General features: G+C 37.7%; 1 protein-coding gene across 3 annotated transcripts in view; it reads left to right on the top strand.

The window, feature by feature from the left end:
- The first annotated feature begins 4,553 nt into the window (after nt 1-4,553).
- Nucleotides 4,554-24,697, top strand: part of MPP6 (membrane palmitoylated protein 6) — a 37,893-nt gene continuing 17,749 nt past the window's right edge. For 2 of the 3 annotated variants that reach the window (XR_004841971.1, XM_009638669.2), the window contains exons 1-8: nt 4,554-4,675; nt 8,964-9,116; nt 18,096-18,248; nt 18,779-19,006; nt 20,197-20,328; nt 22,321-22,420; nt 22,982-23,050; nt 24,103-24,264. Coding sequence is in view for 2 of the 3 variants with exons in the window: in XM_009638669.2 (XP_009636964.1) it covers nt 4,559-4,675; nt 8,964-9,116; nt 18,096-18,248; nt 18,779-19,006; nt 20,197-20,328; nt 22,321-22,420; nt 22,982-23,050; nt 24,103-24,264 (1,114 nt within the window). In the remaining variant the exon portion in view is untranslated. The remainder of the gene's footprint in view (nt 4,676-8,963; nt 9,117-18,095; nt 18,249-18,778; nt 19,007-20,196; nt 20,329-22,320; nt 22,421-22,981; nt 23,051-24,102; nt 24,265-24,697) is intronic. The other variant, XM_035894087.1, reaches the window with a different exon arrangement.

Genomic DNA, 24,697 nt, shown 5'->3' with positions numbered 1-24,697 from the left:
TTGCTTTACATTTTCTATGGTTATGAAGATGTTCTTTGAAAATTGACTGTGGAACTTAATTCCACATGTGCCTGTGTTCTCAGTCACCACCAGGGGCTGGAGTGAAGGGTGTCCCATTGTAATCTCATTTTCTCGTAGGAGTCCCAGCTCAAACTCATTTCTGTTGTCACTTTTTCCTAAGAATCCCTTTATTTCAACACCTTTCCTCAACGGAGAGCCTGTTTCTGCTGCTCAGTTCCTCCTGTTCTGTCTGGAGGCTGTTGTCTATGTGTGTTTCTTGTAATGTGTGTGTTCCTAGATGGTTTTGTTAACCGTTTTAGTCAACCATGCCTATCTCATGCTGTCCTCACAAAAGCAAATCCTTTTGCATTGTGATGAGAATTTAAAATTTTACCCAGATGGGTCTTTGAATTTGGAAAAAGGCTTGTCGTCAGAGAGAGAAGGAGGTACATGGTAGGCTCTCAAAGTTGCTGTGTTATTACCAGTTTCCTCTAAAAGATGGGATGAGAGAGGCAAGAGAGACCCAATTAATTTTCCACTGAAGGAAAAGCACACGTTTGCTTTTTATTGGACACCAAAGAATTCAACAATAAAGAGCACTCTAGACAACCTGGTTTATGCAGTTTGACTACCAGGCTGCGTGTTTTCTTCACTGTAGTCCTTAGTTCTTGTATGCCTGACTTAGAGGCAAGTTCTACAGGTCTTCTCCACTCCTCCCCCTGCTCCAGTGAGTAACCTCTGTCAACATTTCAAGGGCAGATTTGCCGGGGGAGAGAGGGGAGGCTCAAAAGGCAATTTTTGATAGAGTATTTAGATTTGGTAGTCTCTAAACTCCTTAGTTCTGTCTGTTTCTTGCTCGATAGGGCCTGATCTTTTAAGTAAAACTTTCCTACATGAGTACTTACATCAGCTTTCATGCCTGCTGCTCAAAGATAAGACACTTTTAGAAAAGAGCTAAGGTGGCTTTGCCCCAGGAAAGAAAAAAGTGAATTTGTTTTAAAGACTGCTATTTGAAATTCCATGTGTTTATACATTATTCTGAAAGATCATTATAATTAAGCCTGGAAACAACATATCCCCTGCTGTTTGTATTTAGTAAGATTTTTTTTCCTAAAAATGAATAAACAAAAGCTTGTTGAATAGATACATAAAAAGAGGGTCTATAATACTTTTACCAAAGTGTCTTCCCCCCCCCTTAGATTGTCTTTGGATAAATCAAATTGTTTGAAAGTACACAGATGAATATCTAAGGCATATGTAGGTCAATATGTTACTTAGACTTTCAAAGCTATTTTCACATGTGAGCAAGTATTAGCATTTCACATCAAACGGGAACTACGTTTGAAGCTGACTCATGACTTGCATAATAAATTTAAAATCATGAAATTAAAGTGCTTAGTCTAGTCTGTCACAAAAAGTACCCATGTATTGTTGTTCTATTGTTTTTAAATAAATCAGCTGACATAATTCCTGTTGGAAGATGCTCTTGATGCCTTTTTGAAAAATAACATTTGGCATGTTCTGAATATTTTTGCCAGGTGAATGTAAAGCAGTGAAACATTGTGAAGCATATAAGCACAGTGAAGCATATAAACATTGCTCTAGTTACTAGTTACCACATACCAGTTAAACAGGTGCAAAGACCTTGTTGAAGCTTCTTAAAGCTTTCTCTCGTGCTAAAAATGTTTTATTTAACCCTGTAGCTGGTTAAAATAAAAGGATACTTAACAGTATTTTTCTTTATTCAACTACTTAGAAAGATCTTCCCCTTAAGATGGGGAACTAGGTACACTGAGGCAATATAGACACCCACATTGTGTTCAAGCATCAACAGTCCAGGGTGAGTAAAGGTGCCTTATCCCAACTTACATATGCCTGCCTTTTTGTTTTTCTTTCTAATATTGAGGCAACACTATTTATCGCTGAGAAGACTCTTACCATGGTGGCTGTGCCATGAGAGAAGGCAACCATCAGATGCATAGCAATAGGAAGCTGTTTCTGAAAACATATGGTTTTGGTTTTGATCACCTGGTATGCAAATCTGCCTTTGTGAATTTTTTTTAACTCTGCATGTTGATAAAGGTGTTTGCTGCTTTCCAAGAATGCCAAAATACATAGTTTTGATGCTAGAATTTGTGAAACCTTTATTAAGTAAAATACTCATTTGAAAATATCCTGTCTAGTTGCACAAAGCTTGAAAGTCAATCTTCTTGTGAAGCTTAGCGTTGCTCTCAACAGTTTGTCTTTGATGATAAAATTTATGTAGGAATTTTATTTTTTAATTTGATCATTCTAAGATAGGCAGAATTCTGAAGGGGTTAGTAAGAAACAGCTTATTAACATGGAGATATATAAGGAATGTCTTTATCATGCATGCCTCTGTCAGCATCAAGTGCTGGAATTGCAACTGGTAGTTGAGGCACAAGCTTTGACCTGAAGGAAGCTTTATATTTTACTCAAATTATTGGTAAGAACAAAAGCATTAACCTGATGTTCCTTAAAAACAATTTATATAACTGTTAAAAATGTAAAAATGTAAAGAAAGCTTATTATTATAACGCAGTATTTATGCAGCACTTCGTACACTACGTAAATTGGCTAGAAACATCTGTCTACGTCTACAAATACTATGGATTGCGTGACTGCATTAAGAGTCATGAATCTATAACTGGGAACTGGGATAACATGAAACAAGGCAGTTGCGCTTGCAGCTGAACTAGTCAAGGTATAAGACATAGCTAGTCTGAGAAAGATGTGGACTATTTACAGGTTGATTTGGTGACTTTACCTAATGTGTGATTACTAACAGCACTTTGTCTATTAAAAAAGTAGAAATAATATTGCTTCAAAATCTGAAAGTATAAAGTAAGTGTCATTTTCCCTCCTACTCATGGTTTCACAGAAGATTCACTTTTTGAAAGCGAGAAGTATGGTTAAAACATGTTTTTTAAAAATGCAGTCTTTTGACATACACTGCTGTAGTTAAAAATGTGGCGCACAAGACAGTTTGATTGTTGAAAAGGCAGTTCCACTTGACAGAAAGAATGGCCAGAAATTTTTTTCTTGGGATGGAATTTTCTGGGAAGAATTGAAATTAGAAAGTAGGTGTTGAGAAATGCTGGGGTTTTTTGTTACTGTGCAGTGTTTCATAATAGCTTTCATTATAAAGCAATGAGGAAAGTTAAGGGTAAATTCCTGTGTGGGAGAAAGGGCATATATGCTTTCTAATTCTCTTGATATACGCTGCTATGCAACATGCGGAGCCTTGCAGTACACAGTGGTTGTTCTAATGCTATTTAGCTTGTTGGGGATCTCAACAGAAGATTTTTTTTTAGCATACCTGTGTATGTGTCTGAGCATGCACATACAACTCAGCAGGAGTTTAAAAGAATACAGTTAAAAACAAGAACAGTATAGGTTATTCACTACTAAGATAATACTACAAGATAAGAATATTTAGTCATATGTTGGAAAACAGGAGAAGAATGACCATTTCCCTTGCGAAGGACATCGTAACTGTCTCCGGGGGTGCCCCCTTTTCGTGATCAGCCTAAGCTGGCAGATATTCATCTCTGCAAGCTTGGGGCTAGGAGATGTAATCCCTGCTTAAGGGCTAGTGCACACGTGCCCGAATGCACAAGAACTCTTGTAATGTGAACATACTGAGCCTGTGGTCTAACATAAAAGATGTGGCTTTTTTATATCTTAAATGGGAGGGTTGAAGCACATCGTTATAAAATAAATTCTCATCACTCACCTCAATGACTTCACAGGACAGGACAGCTGGGATGATAGGATTTTCTGACCTTTTTCTTGGGCACTGTTGTTCATTCTCACGCGAGTTGCTGCAGTTCTCTCTCTGAGTCTGTACATAGTCAGGAAAATCTCCACTGAGGATACTGGGCAAGCACGGTATGTTTTGCATTGTAGGATAGACTTCCCATTGCAGTGTGTTGTGGTGCCAGGTTGGTGTTAGCATCTGCACCATCTACACTTTTAGTGCTGGAGTGCAGTGAGTCAGAACCGGTTGAAAAAACAGCTGCTGGGGACAGACACAAGTATCCCCAAGGTAAGAGCTGCCTTAGAAGCAAATTTTTGGTTAAAAAAATTGGTTTGGAACTATGTATTCATTTTAAAAACAATGACATCTGCTTATACAAGCATTGTAAAATTCATGGTTGGTGTATGTATGAGGGCTGAAATCTTCCTCAGAAGAGAGATTAAATGAAAAGACTCGTGAAAGAGTTGCTTTTATTGTATTTGGAAGATTATGCATACCTTATACATAGTTTATACTTGTTTGTTTTTTCCAATCTTTAAGTAATAGTGAGTCTTGAAAGGAATGTACTGGGCATGGATTTAAGTTGATTGTGTTGATAAGGATTTGGATAGATCCTTTATTTCCACCTTTGAAACAACAAAAACAAAATTCTTTTTCCATTCCGTCCACTTGCTCTCAGGAGATGTAGTTGGCTGCTTAACTCCTCTAGAGTGAATATTGTTTATGCAAGCCTGTTTTGGACAGTACTTACTTTTTGTTTTTGTTTTGTCAGCAGCCATGCAGCAGGTCCTGGATAACCTTACTGATCTGCCGACATCGACAGGTGCTGAAGAAATAGACCTGATTTTTCTTAAAGGAATTATGGAAAACCCTATTGTAAGATCACTTGCTAAGGTATTTAAACTTGCTGCTCTGAGTATACTTTGGGAATATTTTAACTCTTAAATTTTTGTATGAACACTGAGCGTGGATTGAGGTATTAACAATGGCTTTTATGCATGGTATGTCTTATTAAAAGACTTGAAGGAGTTCTTGAAGGTGAAGATTTAGTATAATGTAATTTCTGTGCACGCTGATTCATTGTTATATGGAAGAATCTAGAGGAAGAAGAAAAATTCACAGACTGCAGAAATAATGTAAAATTATTTATGAAGAAAATGTCAAAATACTTGAAATAAGAAGCAGTTGGTGTTGATATAGTCTCATGACCACCGTTGCGTGCAAACCCGGATGCCTTCTGACTTTTAGCATTTTTGCCAAAGATGAAAAGTGAGAGCAATAACCTTCTTCCCCCCATGGCGTAAACAAGTTTTCTTTTTGTTTTGGCTCAAAATGACTTCCCGATCAGCCGAGTGAAATATTCTCTCCATGCCCTTTCCTGGATCTCAGAGTAATACTGGGACCTTTGATTGTCAGCTCTCTGAGACATGGGCTATCCTTAGTTTTGGTCTTGCATGATGAAAATCTTTTATTGATAAATGGTACATATTTATAAATAGGTAAGGAGATATTTACAAAAAAATCTTTGGACTCTGTAATTAAAATGTAGTAGGAAGTGCAGTCAATATTGCACAGCACATATTCTTTCTTAATATTACTTCATAAAAATAAGCTCCTTTCACAAGGAAAAAATAGTTAACTTTAATGTAGCTGTGTCTTTAATATGAATAGACATCTGAAAGCAATGCCCTCTGGGCAGGCATGAAATACTCTGTAAAGCTAAGGATTGTTGTGCGGGGATTTTTCTCAATATAAAAATCTGGAAAGGAAAACTTCTTGTAAGAATTCATATAAGAACTTACTTCTGTTTAGCTGTTCAAAAAAATTGGTTTTAAGTGGAAGACATTGCATAGTAATAAACTTCGAAATAATGGATATGTCTCATCTGCTAGTGAGATGACTGCCTGAATTTACTAGAGTAAGTAAAAGCATTTTCTTACTTAGAGTTGTTTCCAACTTCAGTATTTGCTGCATACATCATCTTTAATCTAATATTTATCATAAAGAAAATGTTTATTGCAATGCATTTTTTTTCTTATCATGTATTTGTGCTTTAATGGCCAATTACAATTATGTGGAATTTAATGACTAGCAGATGCAAAAAGTGCTTGTCATGGAAACAGACTCTTAACTATAAACTTGCTTTATCTAGAATGTTGAAAGGTTTTAATTGTGTTCATATGCCATGACCTCACTCATATTTTCTTTTGTAGTTATTTCAGAATTTTACCCAAAACCTCAGTCCTAACCAGCAGAGCTAAATAAGGACAAGATCAAAATGACAACATATTTCATGAAGTATATGTAGTTCATATGTATCCATTTGTCTCTAAAAATATGTAAAACTTGTTTTTCCATTAGTTTTAACAGAATGGGCAATTCTCAGGACCCTGAGATGGTCAGATTATTTAAGCGGATTCATTTCAGACCAGGCCAGAAACATAAAAGGTTTTTCATTTTCCTTTATTAGTCAGTTATTAAGACTAATCATTACGTAAAGTATCCCAAAAAGGCCAAAAAGAAACTTAGAGAAATGTGCCATGAGCCATACAAGCTTATTTTTTTGTTTCAGTCCTTAAAATTGAAGGCAAGCAATAAGTATAGTAGTTAGTTTATAATATTTTACAGTGCAAAGTTTGGCTAATCTTTTAAAATTGTGTTAAGTTCATTTCACACTTCTTCTGTCTAGAATAAAGGCATCAAGGTAGAAATTGCAGATCGTTTTTCAGATAGGGTTCTTTTACTGTACCTTTCAATTCTTCAGTGGGTGGTAGGGGAAAGGGGAAGTAACTGTAATCACTGTAAAATGCATTTTCCTGCATTTACTGATGTTTATGCAGAATCCTAACTAGCCTTTAGAATTGTGCTTTTTTAAAAACAGTTTTTGAATTTGGAACATGCATGAATTTTACCCAGCTTTGCTACTGTACTGTCTTATCAAAATTCTCTTCTCCTGAATTAACTGTTCTTTTGAACCTCAAAACTTTATCTTCTTTTCTGCAGTCACAGTGTTGTGTTTTAGTATTGTAGCATACCAGGTGAATGCCTAAACCAGACCAAGGTAACATCTTAGGAGTAGCTTATAAACATTGAGTCTAGTATTTAGGATGTCAGACTGTTGGAGGCAGAAGCCTTACTGTTTCAACATTTGGCTTTTTTTTTTTTTAAATTATTCATACCTCTCCATATCCTGCTACTCCCCAACATACTACAGGATTAGAGGTTGTTAACTGATAAACTTTCTGTTTCCCAGTATTATATGTGGCCTTGATTTTGGAGTGAAGGGCGATGACATTTGTATTTAGATTATACTCTGTGTTAGTGGTAGTATTTTAAAGAAAATGAGTGAGAAAGAAGGCAACCCATATTCTCTAATGCTACAAAGGTTTTGCAGTTGGAGTGTGTTTAGAAGTCAATAGATTTGTGTTTTTACTTGCTGTAAAAAAAGCAAACTATAAAAGAATATTGTTTACTGTACATATTATGTACAAAAGGGCATTCCCTTATTAAGGAGAATGTGTGTAGGGGCCAAGCTTCCTATGACTTTGTAGTCATGGTCATTTAGTTTGTGCGTGTTGGTGTTGGGGAATGCTTGAAATGTCTTTATCTATGTTAAATTACCCTTTCCAGTGTTTGATCATCAGTCCTGCAGAAATACCATTTTACAGATATGAAGTAGAATTTAATATTCAGATGATTTCAGGAAACAAAGTTTTCTGGGTTTAGCAAAATTTTATTTTAACATCTGTTTTAAAGCACTAATAAGGAAGTAGATGTGTTGTGCATTCAAATTATGTTTATGGGAAGTATATATAGAGGACTCCGAAACATATCTTATTTGTTGTGTTTTTACACACCAAAACGATTGTTCTTTTTTGAACTTCTTGTTGCTATGGTGTTGTAAATAACTCTTAATTGAGTGCATTGAGAATCTTCGTTATTTTTGGCCTCCTCTTATTCCCTAATTTTATGATACAGCACTGCCTGTAATAAGTGAAGCAGTCAGATTTATGAGATGTTCCTCTTGCAGCTCAAAGCTCCTACATTTCCATGAATTTAAGTATCTGCAGTGTTCAGGAAAGGGTTATGTCTTCAGCAATAGCTCTAGACAGAGATGAAAAGTTATCACAGTATCACAGAGTGGTTGAAGTTGGAAGGTACCTCTGGAGGGCACCTGGTTCAACGCCCTGCTCAAGTGGGGTCACCTGGAAATGGTTGCCCAGGACCATGTCCAGACAGCTTTTAAATATCTCCAAGAAAGGAGACTCAAACCTCTCTGGGCAAACTGTGTCAGTGTTCAGCCAGCCTCAGAATAAAAAATAGTGTTTCCTTGTGTTCAGACAGAGTCTCCTGTGTTTCAGTTCGTGCCCATTGCCTCTGGTCCTGTCACTGGGCTCCTCTGAAAAGAGCTTGACTTCGCCCTTGTTGCGCCTTCCCATTAGGTATTTATAGACATTGATGAGATCCCCCCTGAGCCTTCTCTTCTCCAGGCTGAACAGTCCCGGCTCTCTCTGCTTTTCCTCAAATGTGAGGTGCTCCAGTCCCTTCATCCTCTTTGTGGCCCTTTGCTGGACTCTCTCCAGTATATCTAGAACTGTACACAGTACTCCAGGGGTGGCCTCACCAGTGCTGAATAGAGCTCGACCTTCTGGCAACATTATTCTTAATGCAGCCCAGGATACTGTTAGCTGTCTATGCTGCAGATTTTCTTGAGAATTTCCTTAGTTATGCAGACTTCCCTTTACAATATTATTCTGAAGGTGTTGGAATGAGAGGAGCCTGAGGTAAATGCTTCTCTTGCAGACTATTTTTTTTCTGAGCAGATCCCATAGTTCCTCTTTTGTCCTTCTAGAAGGTGTAATTGTACTGAGTTCTGAAGCAGAAAAGATCTGTGGCACTATACTGTTCAGAGAGGACTATTTGGTTTATATAGCATAGAGTTTATAGGAAATAAGGATGTACAAGCATCTCTAACAGGTGCTGTTTATAAAGTTTGTTGAGTCATGTAGTTAAGCATGCAAAATCCTTCAGCAGTTTTAAAGACAAAATATACAGATTATACTATATGTAATTTTTCTGGCTTTCCTGCTAAAGGTTGCACCAAGAAATTAGTTAAAAATTTTATAAATTGGAACTATTTGAAACTTATTTACAGTATATTCTCATATATTTAATCTTACAGGCTCATGAGCGACTGGAAGATTCTAAACTCGAGGCTGTCAGTGACAACAACCTGGAGCTGGTGAATGAAATTCTTGAAGACATCAGTCCCTTAATAAATAAAGATGAAAATATTGCAGAATTGGTTGGAATACTCAAGGAGCCTCATTTTCAGGTGCCACCTTTTTATTGTATATTGCCAACTTACTGTATCAGTGTCCACGTATGGATCTAGGAATAATAATGGAAAAAACCCTGAACTGTAGCAAACTTTAATATGTAGGATTTTACTCTGAATGAAAGGTAGAGCAGAAGACATGTGGGGTTAAGAATGAGCACAATTTTATTCCTTGATATCACCTCAAGCATATCTTCACTTGTATTAAAAACCACTTCAGTTTCTGTTATAAGTCTTGGACAAACATTTACTTCCTAGATGACTGGAATTTCCATAGCAATTCTCTGAAGGCATCATCCTTGCATTTCCAGGTGATCTCAGTTCCTGTTAACTGACCATTCTGCACTTCAGTTCAGCTGTTGGCATTCATACTCGTGTAAGATGTACAGTTTGCAGAGTGAAGGAATGTGATTCTTCTGTGATGCGATCTGTACTGCAGCTTAAGTTGAGATCTGCATCACTCTCACTGCTGCTGTACTTAAATTAAGTTTTGACATATGCTTGTCAAAAGCAGGTGGTTTTCTATAGCTCTTTCCAGCTTCTGTACTGACCCTTGAAGATTAGGGTTTGTAAATCCTTGGTAGATTATGGACTTGCTAGGCAGGCTTCAGCTCACTGTAGTACTTAGCTACAGATATCCTGTAGAGTAACATAAGCAAACCTTTTGCCACAGTATAAGTGTACTTTTGGCAGACAGGTGGAGTCATAGATGGTTTTTGGGTATATGAGTTTAAACACACATTTTTTTCCTAAGTTTCCATTATACATTATAGAGACATAGCAGTGAGGTGCATTACTATTAATGTAGATAAACACTGGAAATGCTGTCAAGCTGTGGCCTGTTGGAAGATGAAACACTTTAAGAGCTCAGCTTTTGAGGTAGTAGTTGTTCTGAGTGCTAACAGTTTCTCTGCTTCTTCTGAAGAGCAGTATGTTGGCCTCCCTTGGTCTCTTATTTGTCCAGAAGGGCATCATAACTAACGGACCAAAGGCTATCATTTGGAGACTTACTGGTGAATAAACCTTCAAATCAGTCTTTGATCCCTTAGCAGAAGTCTGTACTGGAAAAGGAGAGGATGACTTTGGAAGAATTGGTAGTTGCGATGCAAGAAGATTGGAATTGGGGGCCAAACGGTGCAGTGACAGACCTGACAAAGATCCATTGTGTTAGATTGAGAAATTAAAGCTGACAAGTCAAAGAGGATGAATGAAAGGATGAAAAGGACTTAGTACTTGCTGGAGTAGACTGACTCTGAAAGGCACTGTAGTGATGATCTCTGAAGAGAGTTGGCAAAGACCAGAGACCAACTGGGCAAAGAATCTTTGTGGTGGAGACTGGAAATGGCCTGTAGGAGACTGAGATCAAATAAGAATTTTAATTGCAGTGAATAACCAGTACTGAGCCAAACCCAGCTTTCATTCCTGTTCAGTGGTCGTATTTACAGAAAGGCACAACATAGTGCTGGTGTCAGTTACTCCATTAGTTCAGGCTTAAGCAACTTAGACATTTCATTTAAAAGTTCCTAAGTAGCTAGTGAAGAAAAATGCCAATGTTTACGCTACTGCTTGTACATTTTTGTTCTCTGATTTATAAAGAGCAGACTTGAAATTGCATGTATGCTACATTATCCCTGCAGTCTGTTAGTGCTTCCTAATCATACGTGTCCTAGTTTTGACTGGGATAGAGTTAATTTTCTTCCTAGTAGGTGGCATAGTGCTGTGTTTTGGATTTAGTATGAGAATAATGTTGTTAACACACTGATGGTTTAGTTGTTGCTAAGTAGTGCTTACAGCAGTCGATGTTTTCAGCTTCCCTTGCTCTGCCAGGTACACAAGAAGCTGGGAGGGGGCACAGCCAGGACAGCTGACCTCACTGGCCAAAGGGTTTCCATCCATACCGTATGATGTCATGCTCAGTATATAAACTGGGGGGAGTTGGCTGGGGGGCAGCGATTGCTGCTTGGGGATGGGCTCAGCGTCAGTCGGCAGGTGGTGAGCAATTGCATCATACATCACTTGCTTTGTATATTAATATTATTATTACTGCTGCAACTACTACTATTTTACTTTATGTCAATTAAACCATCCTTACATCAACCCACGAATTTTCCTACTTTTACTGTTCCGATTCTCTTCTCCATTCTACTTGGGATGGGGAGTGAGCGAGCGGTGGTGTGGTGTTTAGTTGCCGCCTGGAGTTAAACCACGACAGTATGTTAAAGGTCCATTTAACAAATATCTCTTCTGCTTTCCTTCCCTGTCCCCAGCAGTAGGCATGTAGTGCAGACTATAAGGCTAGGACAAGCCAACAGTGATACTTTCCAAAATGTTTTGTGAGGATTTAGTGATTTGTTGCTTAGACTTCTGAGTGAGAAAGTACTGTCATCCACCTGGGGTGGTGTTCTCTTCCATGAAACTATTCAGCTTGTTCTGGCATTCACAACATCCCCCAGCAGAGTGGAGAGACTGCTGTTTTGTTTTTGAGACCGTCTCCTGTCAATTTGACTTAATATTCCCTTGCTCTTGTGTAGGAAGAGATTGAACAGTTTTTCTTAATCAGCTTTTCCATGTTACTCATGATTTGAGAGACCTCATTGTATATGCATGTCTGTCTGTCTCAAATACATAAAAAGAAGGGAAACGAAGCTGTATACATCTTCCCAGAGTCATTGACAGCAGCATGGATTTATGAAGTGGTGTAATCGTTACCATTGCATCTCCTACTCATTGCTTAAAAATTCCTAGCATTTGGTTTGCCTTTATAACAGCTGGTGAATAGAATAGAATAGAATAGAATAGCAAGTTGGAAGGGACTATAATCACAGAATCACTGAGTGGCAAGGGTTGGAAGGGACCTCGGGAGATCATATAATCCAACCCTCCTGCTAAACCAGGTTCACCTAGAGCAGGTTGCACAGGACATCATCCAGGAAGGTTTTGAATATCTCCAGAGAGGGAGACTCCACAGCCCCCCTGGGCAGCCTGTTCCAGTGCTCTGTCACCCTCAAAGTAAAGAAGTACTTCTGCATATTCAACTAGTTCAACTGCCTGATCACTTCAGGTCTGATCAAAAGTTAAAACATGTTAATAAGGGCATTGTCCAAATGCCTCTTTAACACTGACAGGCATGGGGCATCGACCACTTCTCTAGGAAGCCCTTTCCAGTGTTTGACCACTCTCTCAGTAAAGAAGAGGTACCTCTAGGCTTGGTAAACATGGAAGTGGGTGGTTGGTTTGGTTTGGTTTTGTACTGTTTACACCTCTGAGATACCACTTCTGAGTCTGTCAATTAATATGTTAAATTAGGATTGTATTTTCCCTTGCAGGCTGTTGAATTTCATTTGCCTTGTTGCTCATAAGGTGCTCCTGCAAGTTACAATCAGTTGTTTTACTCCTTGAATAGTTTAGCAGCAGCAGCAAACCCTGCCATTTCATGTCTCACCCGCATTTCCTAGGTCACTTATCTGACATGTCAGTGTATTAGCAGGTGTTGAACTGAGCCCAGATGCCTGTGGGAAATCCCCTGGTGACATGAATTGTGAAAATTAATATTGTATTCCTGGCCCCAGTTTTTCTGTCTTTTAACCAGTATTTTCATCCACTTGAGTGCCTTCCTGCTTGTCCTGTAGTTGCTTTGTTTCTTTAAAAGACATTGATAAAGGAGCCTATCTATCAAAGGCCTTTTGGAAATTGATCTATGTTATCAATGGTAACTGCCTTGCTGCCACGCTTGGTGACTCATTCAAGGAACTTAACCAGATTTGAGAAGCATGACTTCCCTTTATTAAAGCATGTTGATGCTTTCCCTTGAGCTATTTTGTCCAATCATTCTGTTTTTTTATGGAAACTTCTCCTGATTTGTTTAGTATCAACATCAGACTTACTGGTTCACAGTTTGTTGATTCTTCCTTGGAACCCAATTTAAAAATGCATGCTATGAACAAGATTGCATGCTGCTTCTTTCACTATACTGTTGAGTGAGTTATGGGTATGCAAGAGAAATAAGCTATTTCTAGAGCTCCCTGCTTCATTTGCTGCAAAACCTGGATGGTACAGAAAGAATTAGGTACGAAAGGAAGAGAAGAAACTATTTGATAGTTAAGATAGTTAAATGCTGCCCTGGAGAACTAACCTATCCTTCACTCTGCCATAATTAGGGTTCATTTTAAAAAAAAAAAAAGTCTGAAGCAGCTTTAACTTGTATTTTTCTTTTTATTTTCTAAGTGCCTGTTGTGAGGCCTTCAGTCTCATTTGCAGAAACAATGAACAGTTTTGGCTGCTGTGTACAGGCAAAGAGCAGCTAGCTACTTACTTTTTAAAAGTGGATCTGATGTGATTCAGTTTGGAAGCCTAAAATTAGGGTGTACTTTTCAGCCCTTAATTTTGTGCTTCCGTTTCCCAAAGACAACTGAGGCCAAAGTAGTATTATTTTGAGCAAGTGTTTTTATTTAACGGATATTGTAGTTGTGACCACTCTAGAAGAGCTTCTAAGAAAATTTGAAGACCAAACTGTGGATACAATATTCTTTCTAAGGCTTGGGGAGACTATATATCTCTTTCTCTGAACAGGAAACAGAAAATTAACTCGGGAAATAAGTGCTATCCTTTCTGCCTCATTTGGTGCAAGAAGGCATATTCCAAATTCTGTAAGAAGGGACCTGTAAGGAAGAAAGGAAAAATACAATGTCATTTGTAATTACAGAAAATGTAATTTGCATCCTTTCTCTAGTTCAGTAAATGTGTAAACAAGCTGCCTTGACTTGACTCTTTTAAAGTTTCATGGATGCTATTGTATAACTGGTTTAGAGGCTGATTCTGTATTTTACACAGGAACGGTGCCACTTTATCACAGCGTCATCTTACAGTTGTAACCTGCCTTGGCCTGCAAGTATCAAATGTGGTATACAAATTATCAGTGCAATAGCTTATTTGAATGTACCATTTAGTGTGGAAAATACCAAATTACAGAACTTCACTTCTTTTACACGTTTTTACAGAAGATACCTTGGGAAGGGACTAGCTTATGGAGTACAGGAGCATGTATGGTCACACTATTATGTTTGACTGTCCCCTTCCTTTTCTCTCTTCTCCTTTCATTCCTTTCTTTTTCTTCCCTTTCACTTTTTACCCCTTTTAGTTCTAACTAAACTTTTCAGGGTTCAAAGTGTGGAAGATACTAAGTTCTTATGAATTTCACAGTAGGTACTGAAGAGCCAGCTGGCACAGGCAGTGCATAGAAAAGGCTATAGCAAGTCTTGCCAGACAGTAGCTGGAGACCAGACGAGAGGAGTGGTAAAAGAAGTTGCCTTGAGGGAAGAGGGAGGAGTTGAAAGTATTGCACTGTTGGAGTGGTTAAACATGCAGACGAATCACTTTTGCTGCTCACGGAAGAACTTGTTCAGTTTTTTTCACCTTTCTAAGAATTATGCAAGCCATTCATCATAAACAGTAGATTCTGCTGGCAATAAAATACTTAACCTGAAAAGCAGCCAGTATTCTCTTCTAATAGTTAGCTCTATAATGGCTAATCATACCTTTAAAATGTTTAATTTAGAAAAGTGATCCTAAATTGCCTCCTAGACAGATCTAATTTATAGGGTTATTTTTCCTACATATTCATGCCTCCTTACCAGCCCCCCTGATTTCTCTAAGGTCTTAAATTATTTCCTCACTTTTCCAGAACAGCTTTTAAAAATCTCTGCTTTTCACATGTACATTAGGGGCCTGTAGTCCATTTATTAAGTTCTAACTTTTAAACAGTGTTATCAGAGAAGACTAGCACATATTTAGTGCATAAAAGAGGAATGAAAATATTTTAAGTACTTCTGAGGCCTGAAATGTTAGGAAAGGAGTCCTAAATTCAAGATCATAGAGTTGTTCTGCTCTTGTGTATACCCTCCAGCCCCCAATCTGTAATTTAATTGTTCTGTTGGATCACAGTTGGGAAAATAGTTATCACATAAGGCAGGCAATGCTTCATAACTTTTATTAGAATGTGATGAGAATGTTTTTAGGAAAAACACATTTTGAATTTGAACTTGGCTTCAGCACTGTAGAGAGCCTTGGATGTTTAATGTTTCTTTGTTTACTGAATTTTGAATTGCTTTTTAAAATTTTTTTTTTAACCTGTCAAATAAGTACAGCCACAGAAAACTACTGTAAAGAAGTCTGTGTGTTCTAAGTCTATGGATTACTTTATGACAGTATCTTGCACAAAGGGGCCATACTGTCTGCCACAGCACTGTACGTCCATTGTGCAGTATCTCCTGTGATACGTAGAGTTCTTCTAAATGCCTTATTCCAGAAACATCACCATTTTTTCCATGAGAACCTTTCTACGGTTATCCAGTCTTGGATAGTCAGCTGATCCTGTTTAGCTATGCGGAATGGAAGAAACTTTGAACCGTTTTATGGTTGTTGATTATTCCATCCATGTTGATTTTCAGACTTTGTCAGTGGTTTTATAAGTGTTCTACCACCAGTATGGGAAAGGTCAGATTCCAGGGGAGCTCTGGAGATGCAGGAGCACAGGATATCACTTTTTCTGATACCATAACAAAGAGACAAGTGAAGTTCATGCAACTGTATTTCTCAGATCACTCAACCATATTACTGAAATAAGAAAGTTACTGTGAGTCATATAAAATGTTGGAGAGTAGTCTGACAGTGGATAAAGACGCATGGCCCCTGTTGCCAAGTGACTTTGTTTTAGTGTTCCTCAGGACTGTATGCCATCACCCAGCTGGCTGGAAACAGTCTCTTAAAACTGGTATAGATTCTTGAGTTTTAAAACTGAGAGTTAGGTATGGGAAGGTAATAAATTAACTGTTGCTTGTTTTAAGGAAACCAGTAATCTACTTTTCTTAAAGAAACCATTTTGTAATTGTGGGCAGCAATGCACAGCCCTTGATAGTCCTTCTGTGACTCAGCCATCATGTAAATAGCAGGAAAAAGATTTTGTGATTGGGAGATAGTTAAGTAGTAGTGGAAAGAATTCATGCTTATCCATGAAACTGAGTGAATTAACAGGATCAGAATGTGGATGATGGGATCAGATTTCAGAACTGAAGATTCTTACAGAGTATATTAATTTGAAAAGGATGGCAGACTGTTTGCTTAGTAGTCTTTTTTGACTGTGGATCAGATCATAATCCATAAATTATATGACCGTTAAGGGCAGGGGCCTGTACAAGCATGGTTATGCTCCATGAGAAATCTAGTGGTTCATGGCAATAAAGTCTGGGCACAATTAGTTCTAGCATGTGACCAAAAGAGAAAACTGGAGTTTTTCTACTGGTGCATCTCCCTGGTTTTGTCAGTGGTAATGTGTTAAAATGTATAGTTGGTAATAGTTGGATTCATTTTGGAAATGTAGAAAGATGCGAAAATGTTGCTTGCAAACATTGGGAAACAGATCTGTTCTCCTGGTTTCTGGATTGGATGTGCCTTGGATAATTAAGAATTAGAAATTGCTACCATCAGACAGCTGCTTGATTTAAACAAATGATTGGTTTTACTATTTAATTTTATTTGGTTTCTGTCCACACTATCAGAGCAGCCACAATAAGCAGCTGTCTTTACAGTCTAAACGGCAGGGACTGAATCGGTGAATTAGTACCTCCTTCTAACGTAAAGTTGAAATATCAGCAGGGTCATCATGTAATGGGCAGATTAAAATGACTGTTCAGGTTTGTGACACTTTGAAGGTTTGCATGTTGAGCTTAGCACTAAACTAGTATGGTTGCACAACTTTCAGGTTGGAGGTGACCTACAGAATGATGGAGCAGACTGCATAGCAAAATTGTTAAATTTGCTTAAATGTCACCTGCTCACTAGCTCTACTTTCTAATAGTTTGCTGTCTTCCTCTGGCATGTCACTAGTGCATGTCACTGTCAGTGGGAGTCCCTATCATGTCTTGTCCTCAGTGTCTTCTCTTTAGATATTTATTTGACACCAGTCTGTGATCTAACTTAAGACTGTATCTTATGAGGTCACTGTTTGAAACAAAGCTATGTTGTCTGAGGCCTAGTAGGCATCTTCTCCGCTTGCTTCTTTTTGTCTTCCTGTATGTGTCAGTGAGACTCTGTGCCGCAGGATGCTTTATCTTGAACTGCCATGTGTGGTGGTTATAGGGTGTCCCTTTTCCTCTTTAAGACAGAAAGTCTCTGCTGTCTAATTTCACAAGTTTGTTCTTGTTTTACCTGTATGTATTGTCTTAAAAATAATTTCTTTACATCTTAAAGCATCTTTTACAAGAAAATCAAGTCTAAATTGCATTGTCTTTCAAAGATGATTATATTTTTTTGGATCTCTTCCTTTTGGTTTGTACTTACGTATGTGGACTGGTGGAAAAAACATAAGCTATAAGGTTTGAGCTCTTGTCTTCCATAAAGTGAATTCTGTCAACTTGGATTCACAGGATAGAATTCTGCCTTGGCTTTATGCAAGCAGAAAGTACTCATTCTGCAGATTGCTAGAACTCTTTGCATACCTGTAATTAACTTTAATTTACAGTTACTTCCAAATTACTGTGGAGGAAAATTTTATTACATTAGACACAAGTATCTAATGATGAGTTATCTTCACTTCTTTTGCAGTGGGTTGTTCGTTTACTTTAAACATTTGCTCAGATACTGTCTCATTAGGCGAAAGACTATTTTACATTCTCCTTTTTCCATCTTCTTCCCTGCAAGTTCATGTATTCCTCCCAAATTAATTACATTTCTCTTAAAGAGAAATACATACTTCCCTAAGAAGCATTTGTATTTACAAGAGAGCATGTTTGTCACGACAGTGGGCAATGTGAGTGCTTGTATTTCATACAAACATGATAGTGAATTTTTGCTCCATTCCATGTGAAGTAAGAGTTTTAAGATCTGGTCCCAAAAGAGCAATTTCAGTGGTTATTCAGCACTAAATCCTTTTGCAAATGGTTATTTCATGATTTAAATAAGGCTTTTTCTGTTTCCTTACAGTCACTCTTGGAAGCACATGATATTGTAGCTTCAAAATGTTATGATTCCCCTCCTTCTAGCCCAGAAGTCAATAATTCTTCAGTGAATAACCAGATTGTTCCAGTAGATGCTATTCGTATTCTTGGAATTCACAAAAGAGCAGGAGAACCACTGGTAAGTAACTGAAGATGAGTGTGACTTTAAATTAAAGTGCGAGTGAAAGCATTTGCGTGTGCCTAGTTTCTTGCATTACATTTTAATTCTTTCTGTTATTGTGTTGTGTAATTTAATGGGTGATAGGATAAGTATTGCGAGGTCAAAATAAGAATATATTTGTGTGTTCTCCATCCTGTTCTCTTTAAGAAATTATGGGATAGGGAATAGGCAGTCACTAGGCTGAATGACTTGCTAGCATAACTGACTAACACAACATCTGCTTGGTCCTGATACAAAATGACAGGATTGCATGCAATCAAGAACAATACAGTCATTGTTCAATTGTATGAAAACCTTGTCTGAAAGCACTTTTGGGTCACCTGATGCTTATCTATGTATTAGGAACTCTTACACTGTAATAACTATTACTGTCTCTCTTCATTGGGGTAGAAAGAATATCCCATAGCTGTATATTTTTTCTTGAGATAATGGTAAACTGAAATTGAAATTCAAACAATGGTAATCTAGGTGTCACATACCTCTTTCAGGGTGTTACGTTTAGAGTTGAGAACAATGATCTGGTAATAGCACGAATTCTTCATGGCGGAATGATAGATCGACAAGGTCTTCTGCATGTAGGTGACATTATTAAAGAGGTGAATGGCCATGAGGTTGGAAACAATCCAAAAGAATTGCAGGAACTGCTGAAAAATATTAGTGGCAGTGTCACTCTGAAGATTCTTCCCAGCTACAGAGACACTGTTATTCCTCAACAGGTCAGTAGCACATCTCTAACAATTCTGTCAAAAAAAACTTCTGCTTGGTATTTTATCACATAAAAATTATTTAAAGATTTTGGATTAGACTTATTTTGATTATTTTATGTATTTAAAGCTATAGCAGGAAGGCTAAAATGTAGATACCTGTATTCACCTTTAAGTACATTTTGGAAATGGGTTTATTCAGTAGATTAATACCAGGCCTAATAGGCCTGCCTAAAGAATTCTAATTGATATCTAAGATTGATAAGGATTTGTACACTACAGGTAAAGCATATGTCTTTGACATCCAGTGACCTCTGATGACCTAGCCACAGTCACACTAAACTGCAGTGAACTGCATGTCCTTATAACACGATCAGTGTCCAAGCAATCTGTTTGATAGGATTCAGAAATACATTGAATTCAACAGATGAGCGTAAACTCGCTGACTTAAGCGGGAGCTTGGATGGTGGCTGTTCCTTAGCCTTTTATGGTTGCTGTAGGCTGTCGATTTCTCTGCTGCAGAAGTAACTTACTGCTCTAAATCACTGCATCTGAAACATCTTGTAAGACATTTCTTCAGGTAGTGGGTCTTAATGTCCGTGACTATAATAGGCTGTGCTTACATAGAGTAGATGCTGAGGGAATGTGCTGTATTTGAGGCAGGTGCACTGCTTCCTTTGCTCCCCAACTTGGTAGAAGAAAGTCAAAGATGTTTCCAGTCTACTGATGCAACCTCCTGTTTCTTCCCCTGCATTGAATTTGAGTCTTAAGCAGTCACATATCTTGTTTGTTTTAAAACATTGAGTTCATGGCAAAATTAATTCTTACAATTCCATGAGCCTTGACTACAGTGCTCACATTCTGAGAATATTTATATTTTTAAGTAATTTAAAGTCAGAATACTAATTGAGTTGTATATACTGAAATGCAAAAATGAGTGTTTTGTAACACATTGTCCAAATAGAACAATTGGCTTTTTATTTTTATCATGAAGCTCCTTCAGCCAAGGCTTGCATTGCTGATTATTTCTACTCTCTCAGCTGGCATATGTCAGTTTTTTACATAGATTGTATTTTACTTGCCAAATGCAGTTTGCCAAACTTTTCATGTTAAACTTTTTGTGCTGTAGGTAAAGCCATTACTTCAGTTTGACAGAATGTATTTTATAATGTTTAAGCTTTGTAAATTTTTACATGTTTCAGGTTTTTGTGAAGTGTCATTTTGATTATAATCCATATAATGACAACCTCATCCCATGCAAAGAAGCAGGCTTGAAATTTTCTAAAGGAGAAATTCTTCAGATTGTAAACCGGGAAGATCCAAATTGGTGGCAGGTTGGTAAAAAGATTAAAAAAATAAAATAAAAAACTGAAAAGCTTCACTAACTGCCTTAATAATAAACTCCTTAAATTATGATCTACTTCCATTTAACAGTAGATGTAAGAAAAAAATATTTACACTGCAATCCAATTTCAAGCTAAATCAAGATATTAACAGTTGAAATCCTAGAGAAAATTGAATGGTCTAAATTGTGTATGTAGCACTCATTTTGCTATTACTACTCTTTATTTGTCTTTGTTCTTGTACCATAAGCCTAGACTTTCCAAAATAATTTTAAGTGGACAATTTCTAGCAGAAGGTCTTAGGCTGTTCATTGTGGTAAGGCTTCCCTGACAGTGACTGTAGAAGAAGTGGACCCCTTCCCAACTGTTCAGAGTTGAGGAGAGAGAGGGAAATTAACCCTGTGGATTTCAAGAGGGGTGAGAATAGCTATTTGGAGAAGCTGTATCTTTTATTTCCACAGTGGTGGTCAGTGTCTGTGAGCTGTAACACACATGTTCATAATCAAAGTGGTTGGCACTATTTCAAATATTAAAAGTTCGTCCTGCTTTAAGGTTGTATTTCTACATTCAGTCCTTCAGTAGAAATGTAGTCCAGTGCTTGTGCTATTTTTATTTTTTCAGGACACTATACACATAATTAAACATCATCAGTGCCTTTGAAAGTGGGATGAGTGAGCCTTTAAGACACTTTTCTCAAATGAGATGCTCAAAATTGCAAATGGCAGTGGCAATCTAGGAAAGAGTTTACCATTATTAATTTCCCTTTCCACCCCTAAATTGCTCTCCCTTTGCTAGTTAACAATCAATAGTGAGTCAAATGTTACTTGAGAGCAATATATGACTTCTTTAAAAGCAACAAAAATATTTGAATACACACCAACCACTGTTGCTGAATTCTGGTGCTTGTCAGTGACAGTACTAACAGAAAGAAAGAGAGTAAAAAGTGTGAGGGAAGGCAGAAAATTTATTACTGCCAAGGTAATTAAGTTTCAGATGTCAGACACTCCAAAACTCTGGAGTACTTTGACATTTAGCTTACATGCTGTCTTCTGTACTGCTTTTCAAATTCTCCAGCTTGTAACTCGTGGGACTCCAGGAGAAATAAATCTTAAATCCTAAACACTCGGATCAGTGGCAAAAATGAAATGCATTAAACCAGCACAGTGTGTTGCAAGTGTTGCTATGCAGATCATGCCACTGGGGAAAAAAATTTCGTTTTTCCTTGTGCGTTCTAGAAACGCTAGACTGCTACTGAAAACTTGCTACCTGTAAAAAATCAGTCACAGGTAAAAGCATATGAGTTGAAAAGCAAACAGTTCCTGTTAGTAAGAGACAGGCCAACCAGTTATGGAGAAGAAAAGCGTAACAGTTTGTGTGTTTGTATGTGTTAAACTTGCTGAGAACTGAGCCTGCCGTGAAATTATTTTATAGAGAATCATAGCCAAACTTTCATTACCAGGAATACTTAAGTTACTAAGATTTTAAATCTGTGGTTACTTAGTGCAAAAAGCTTGAAGGCATGGTTAGGCATGTGTTAATGGCATTCACTGTTTGTGAAATGAGAGTCAATAAGCTGCACTGGAACCTGTTTGGAGCAGCTCAAGAATACAAAATAAGTGTACTTGTGTACTATAAAGTCTTGAGTTTTGTCACTTGAGAGTTCAATGTCTGGAGCCACAGAATTCCATTTAGGATTTTCATGCAAAAAGTTTATGGCTATAGGAGCTTACTAACTTAAGGGCAACCAGTAATGAAACTTCTCTCTACTTTATTTAAGATTCTTGAATTTTAATACTCAATGGCAAGACACTGTTCCGGTGAGACAGAATTTTAATATCCACGCCTGAGTTCAAATTTCCAAGTCTCAGCAGTAAATGTATCAATACTCATCACTGACAAACTCTGGCAGTGTGAAAGTCAGTCAATACCATGTTGATGAGAAAAATGCTTCTCACAAGTTACCTATGATTTTTGTTTTTCCAGGCTAGTCATGTCAAAGAAGGAGGAAGTGCAGGGCTTATTCCTAGCCAGTTTTTGGAAGAGAAGAGAAAGGCCTTTGTTAGGAGGGACTGGGACAACTCGGGTGAGATTTAATGAATTTCAATTCAATTCAATTTAATGAATTGCTCTGACTCCATTGTTTTGTTTTTTCTGCCTTCATAGATACTAGAAAACTGCTGTGTGAGAATACACAGAATATTGCAAAATGCTAATTATTATATTTTGCCTTTGACTAAAGGACAAAGGCTAAAGTCTATCTTTAGTCTTCATAGATACATGAATCAGTTTTGCCACCTGCTGAGGAAAAGCTAAATGAGGTGGGAAAGGCATAAGAATTAGCTCTTTTTCCTTTTAATTATGTTTTTACAGTATGCAGTGAAAGTTAATAAATTAATCATTTTGATGGATTTTTCTGCTGCTTTATACAAAGCTTTCTAAGAAAATTAATTTTTTCTCTGTTCAGTTCTTACTATGCCATTTGATGTGTATGAAAATAGATGTGATCTCCTGCCCTAGAATAGATGAAATTCTGAAATAGTCCTTGTAAATTTAATTAATCTAAACTCGCATATATTCATGTAAATAAGCTTTGGAAAAACACATTTAACAAAAATGATGAGTTTGTCTCAATTTTTATTTCTAGGGCCTTTCTGCGGAACAATAAGCAGCAAAAAAAAGAAAAAGATGATGTATCTCACTACAAGAAATGCAGGTATCTCTTAATACTGCATATGAATCAACGTTCTCTAGGTTTTTAAACTTGCAGAGTCTAGTGTATCCAAAGCTGAAAGATCTGCAGTAAAATACTTGATTATAAATTTGATAGATCAGATAGTTTTTGTGGTTTAAAAGCAATAGTGACCAGTGAAGATACAGTAGTGCCGAGTACGTGTTGTGGTAGGTGGAAGTCAGAGAAGAACTTTGTGTTAAAAGAGAAAAGAAGTGAAAGTTTTGTTGCCAGCAGGTTGAGGGATGTGATCCTTCGCCTCTGCTCAGCACTGGTGAGGCCACCCCTGGAGCGTATTAGGCTCCTCTCCAGCGCAAGAGAGATACGGACATACAAAGATCACGAAGGGACTGAAGCACCTCTCCCGTGAGGAAAGGCTGAGAGAGCTGGGACTGTTCAGCCTGGAGAAGAGAAGGCTCAGGGGGGATCTCATCAATGTCTATAAATACCTAAAGGGAAGTTGCAACAAGGACAGAGCCAGGCTCTTTTCAGAGGAGCCCAGTGACAGGACCAGAGGGAATGGGCACAAACTGAAACACAGGAGGCTCTGTCTGAACATAAGGAAACACTTTTTTTATTCTGAGGCTGGCTGAGCACTGACACAGTTTGCCCAGACAGGTTCGAGTCCCCCTTCTTGAAGATAATCAACAGTCATGGGGACGTGGTCCTGAGCAACCATCTCCAGGTGGCCCTGCTTGAGCAGGGGGTTGGACCAGGTGCCCTCCAGAGGTACCTTCTGACCTCAACCGTTCTGTGATTCTGTGAAAACTCTCTAATTGTTAATCACAGTTTTACCGTTCTGATCAATCTCAAATTTTTCTCCTTTGAAGGGAAGGTAATAATCTGACCTTATGCTGTCCATGAAGGGGTAACTATTTTATTCCCATTTAAAGCAAGAAAGCTTGTATCACACTTAATGTCCTTCGAGTACTATATATATTCATATGTGGTCTGTTGATATATAGCAGGACTGCTTAATTTTTTTTCTTAGAGTACCTACTGCGTATTAACTACTTTTTGTGCACTTCTCAATGTAGAATTTGATCGTCATGAAATCCAGATCTATGAGGAAGTAGCCAAAATGCCTCCTTTTCAGAGGAAAACTCTGGTCTTAATTGGGGCCCAAGGAGTGGGGCGAAGAAGTTTGAAGAACAGGTTTATAGTACTGAATCCTACTAGGTTTGGAACTACAGTGCCATGTAAGTTGTTAGCATTCCTGTTGTAATATCATACTTTGAGTCTCGTATTATCTGGAAAATACCTGATCTTTATCCCAGTGATTCAGAGTGGGAGTAATTTTGTCAGAGTATAAAAACTCTATAGAGAGGGAAAACAAAAGGTTCTTCATCTTCTCAGACAACTGGACTAATTAATATATGATGACAGTGAAAATATCTGTAACTAGCAGTTAAATGTTACTGATGCTGCAGAAGAACAATTTTTGTACGTGCAGTATATCCATCTGTTAGGTTTCTTCAGTGTCGGTCACCATCAGTTACTGAGGGGATTCTAGAAGTTCCTAGCAGTCTTTTGTAATGAACAGCCAGTGGTGTTTCTCAGGTCTGCTGTTTATTTTTCCATCTGTAGAAGGACCATGGGCATTATAAATTGTTACTTTATTATAAGAAATGC

This window comes from Egretta garzetta, unplaced genomic scaffold, assembly GCF_000687185.1.
Source record: "Egretta garzetta isolate BGI_Z169 unplaced genomic scaffold, ASM68718v1 scaffold94, whole genome shotgun sequence".
Classification (NCBI taxonomy): Eukaryota; Metazoa; Chordata; class Aves; order Pelecaniformes; family Ardeidae; genus Egretta; species Egretta garzetta.
The sequence above is the reverse complement of the archived record's forward strand: the minus strand, read 5'-3'. Positions and strand labels throughout refer to the sequence as shown.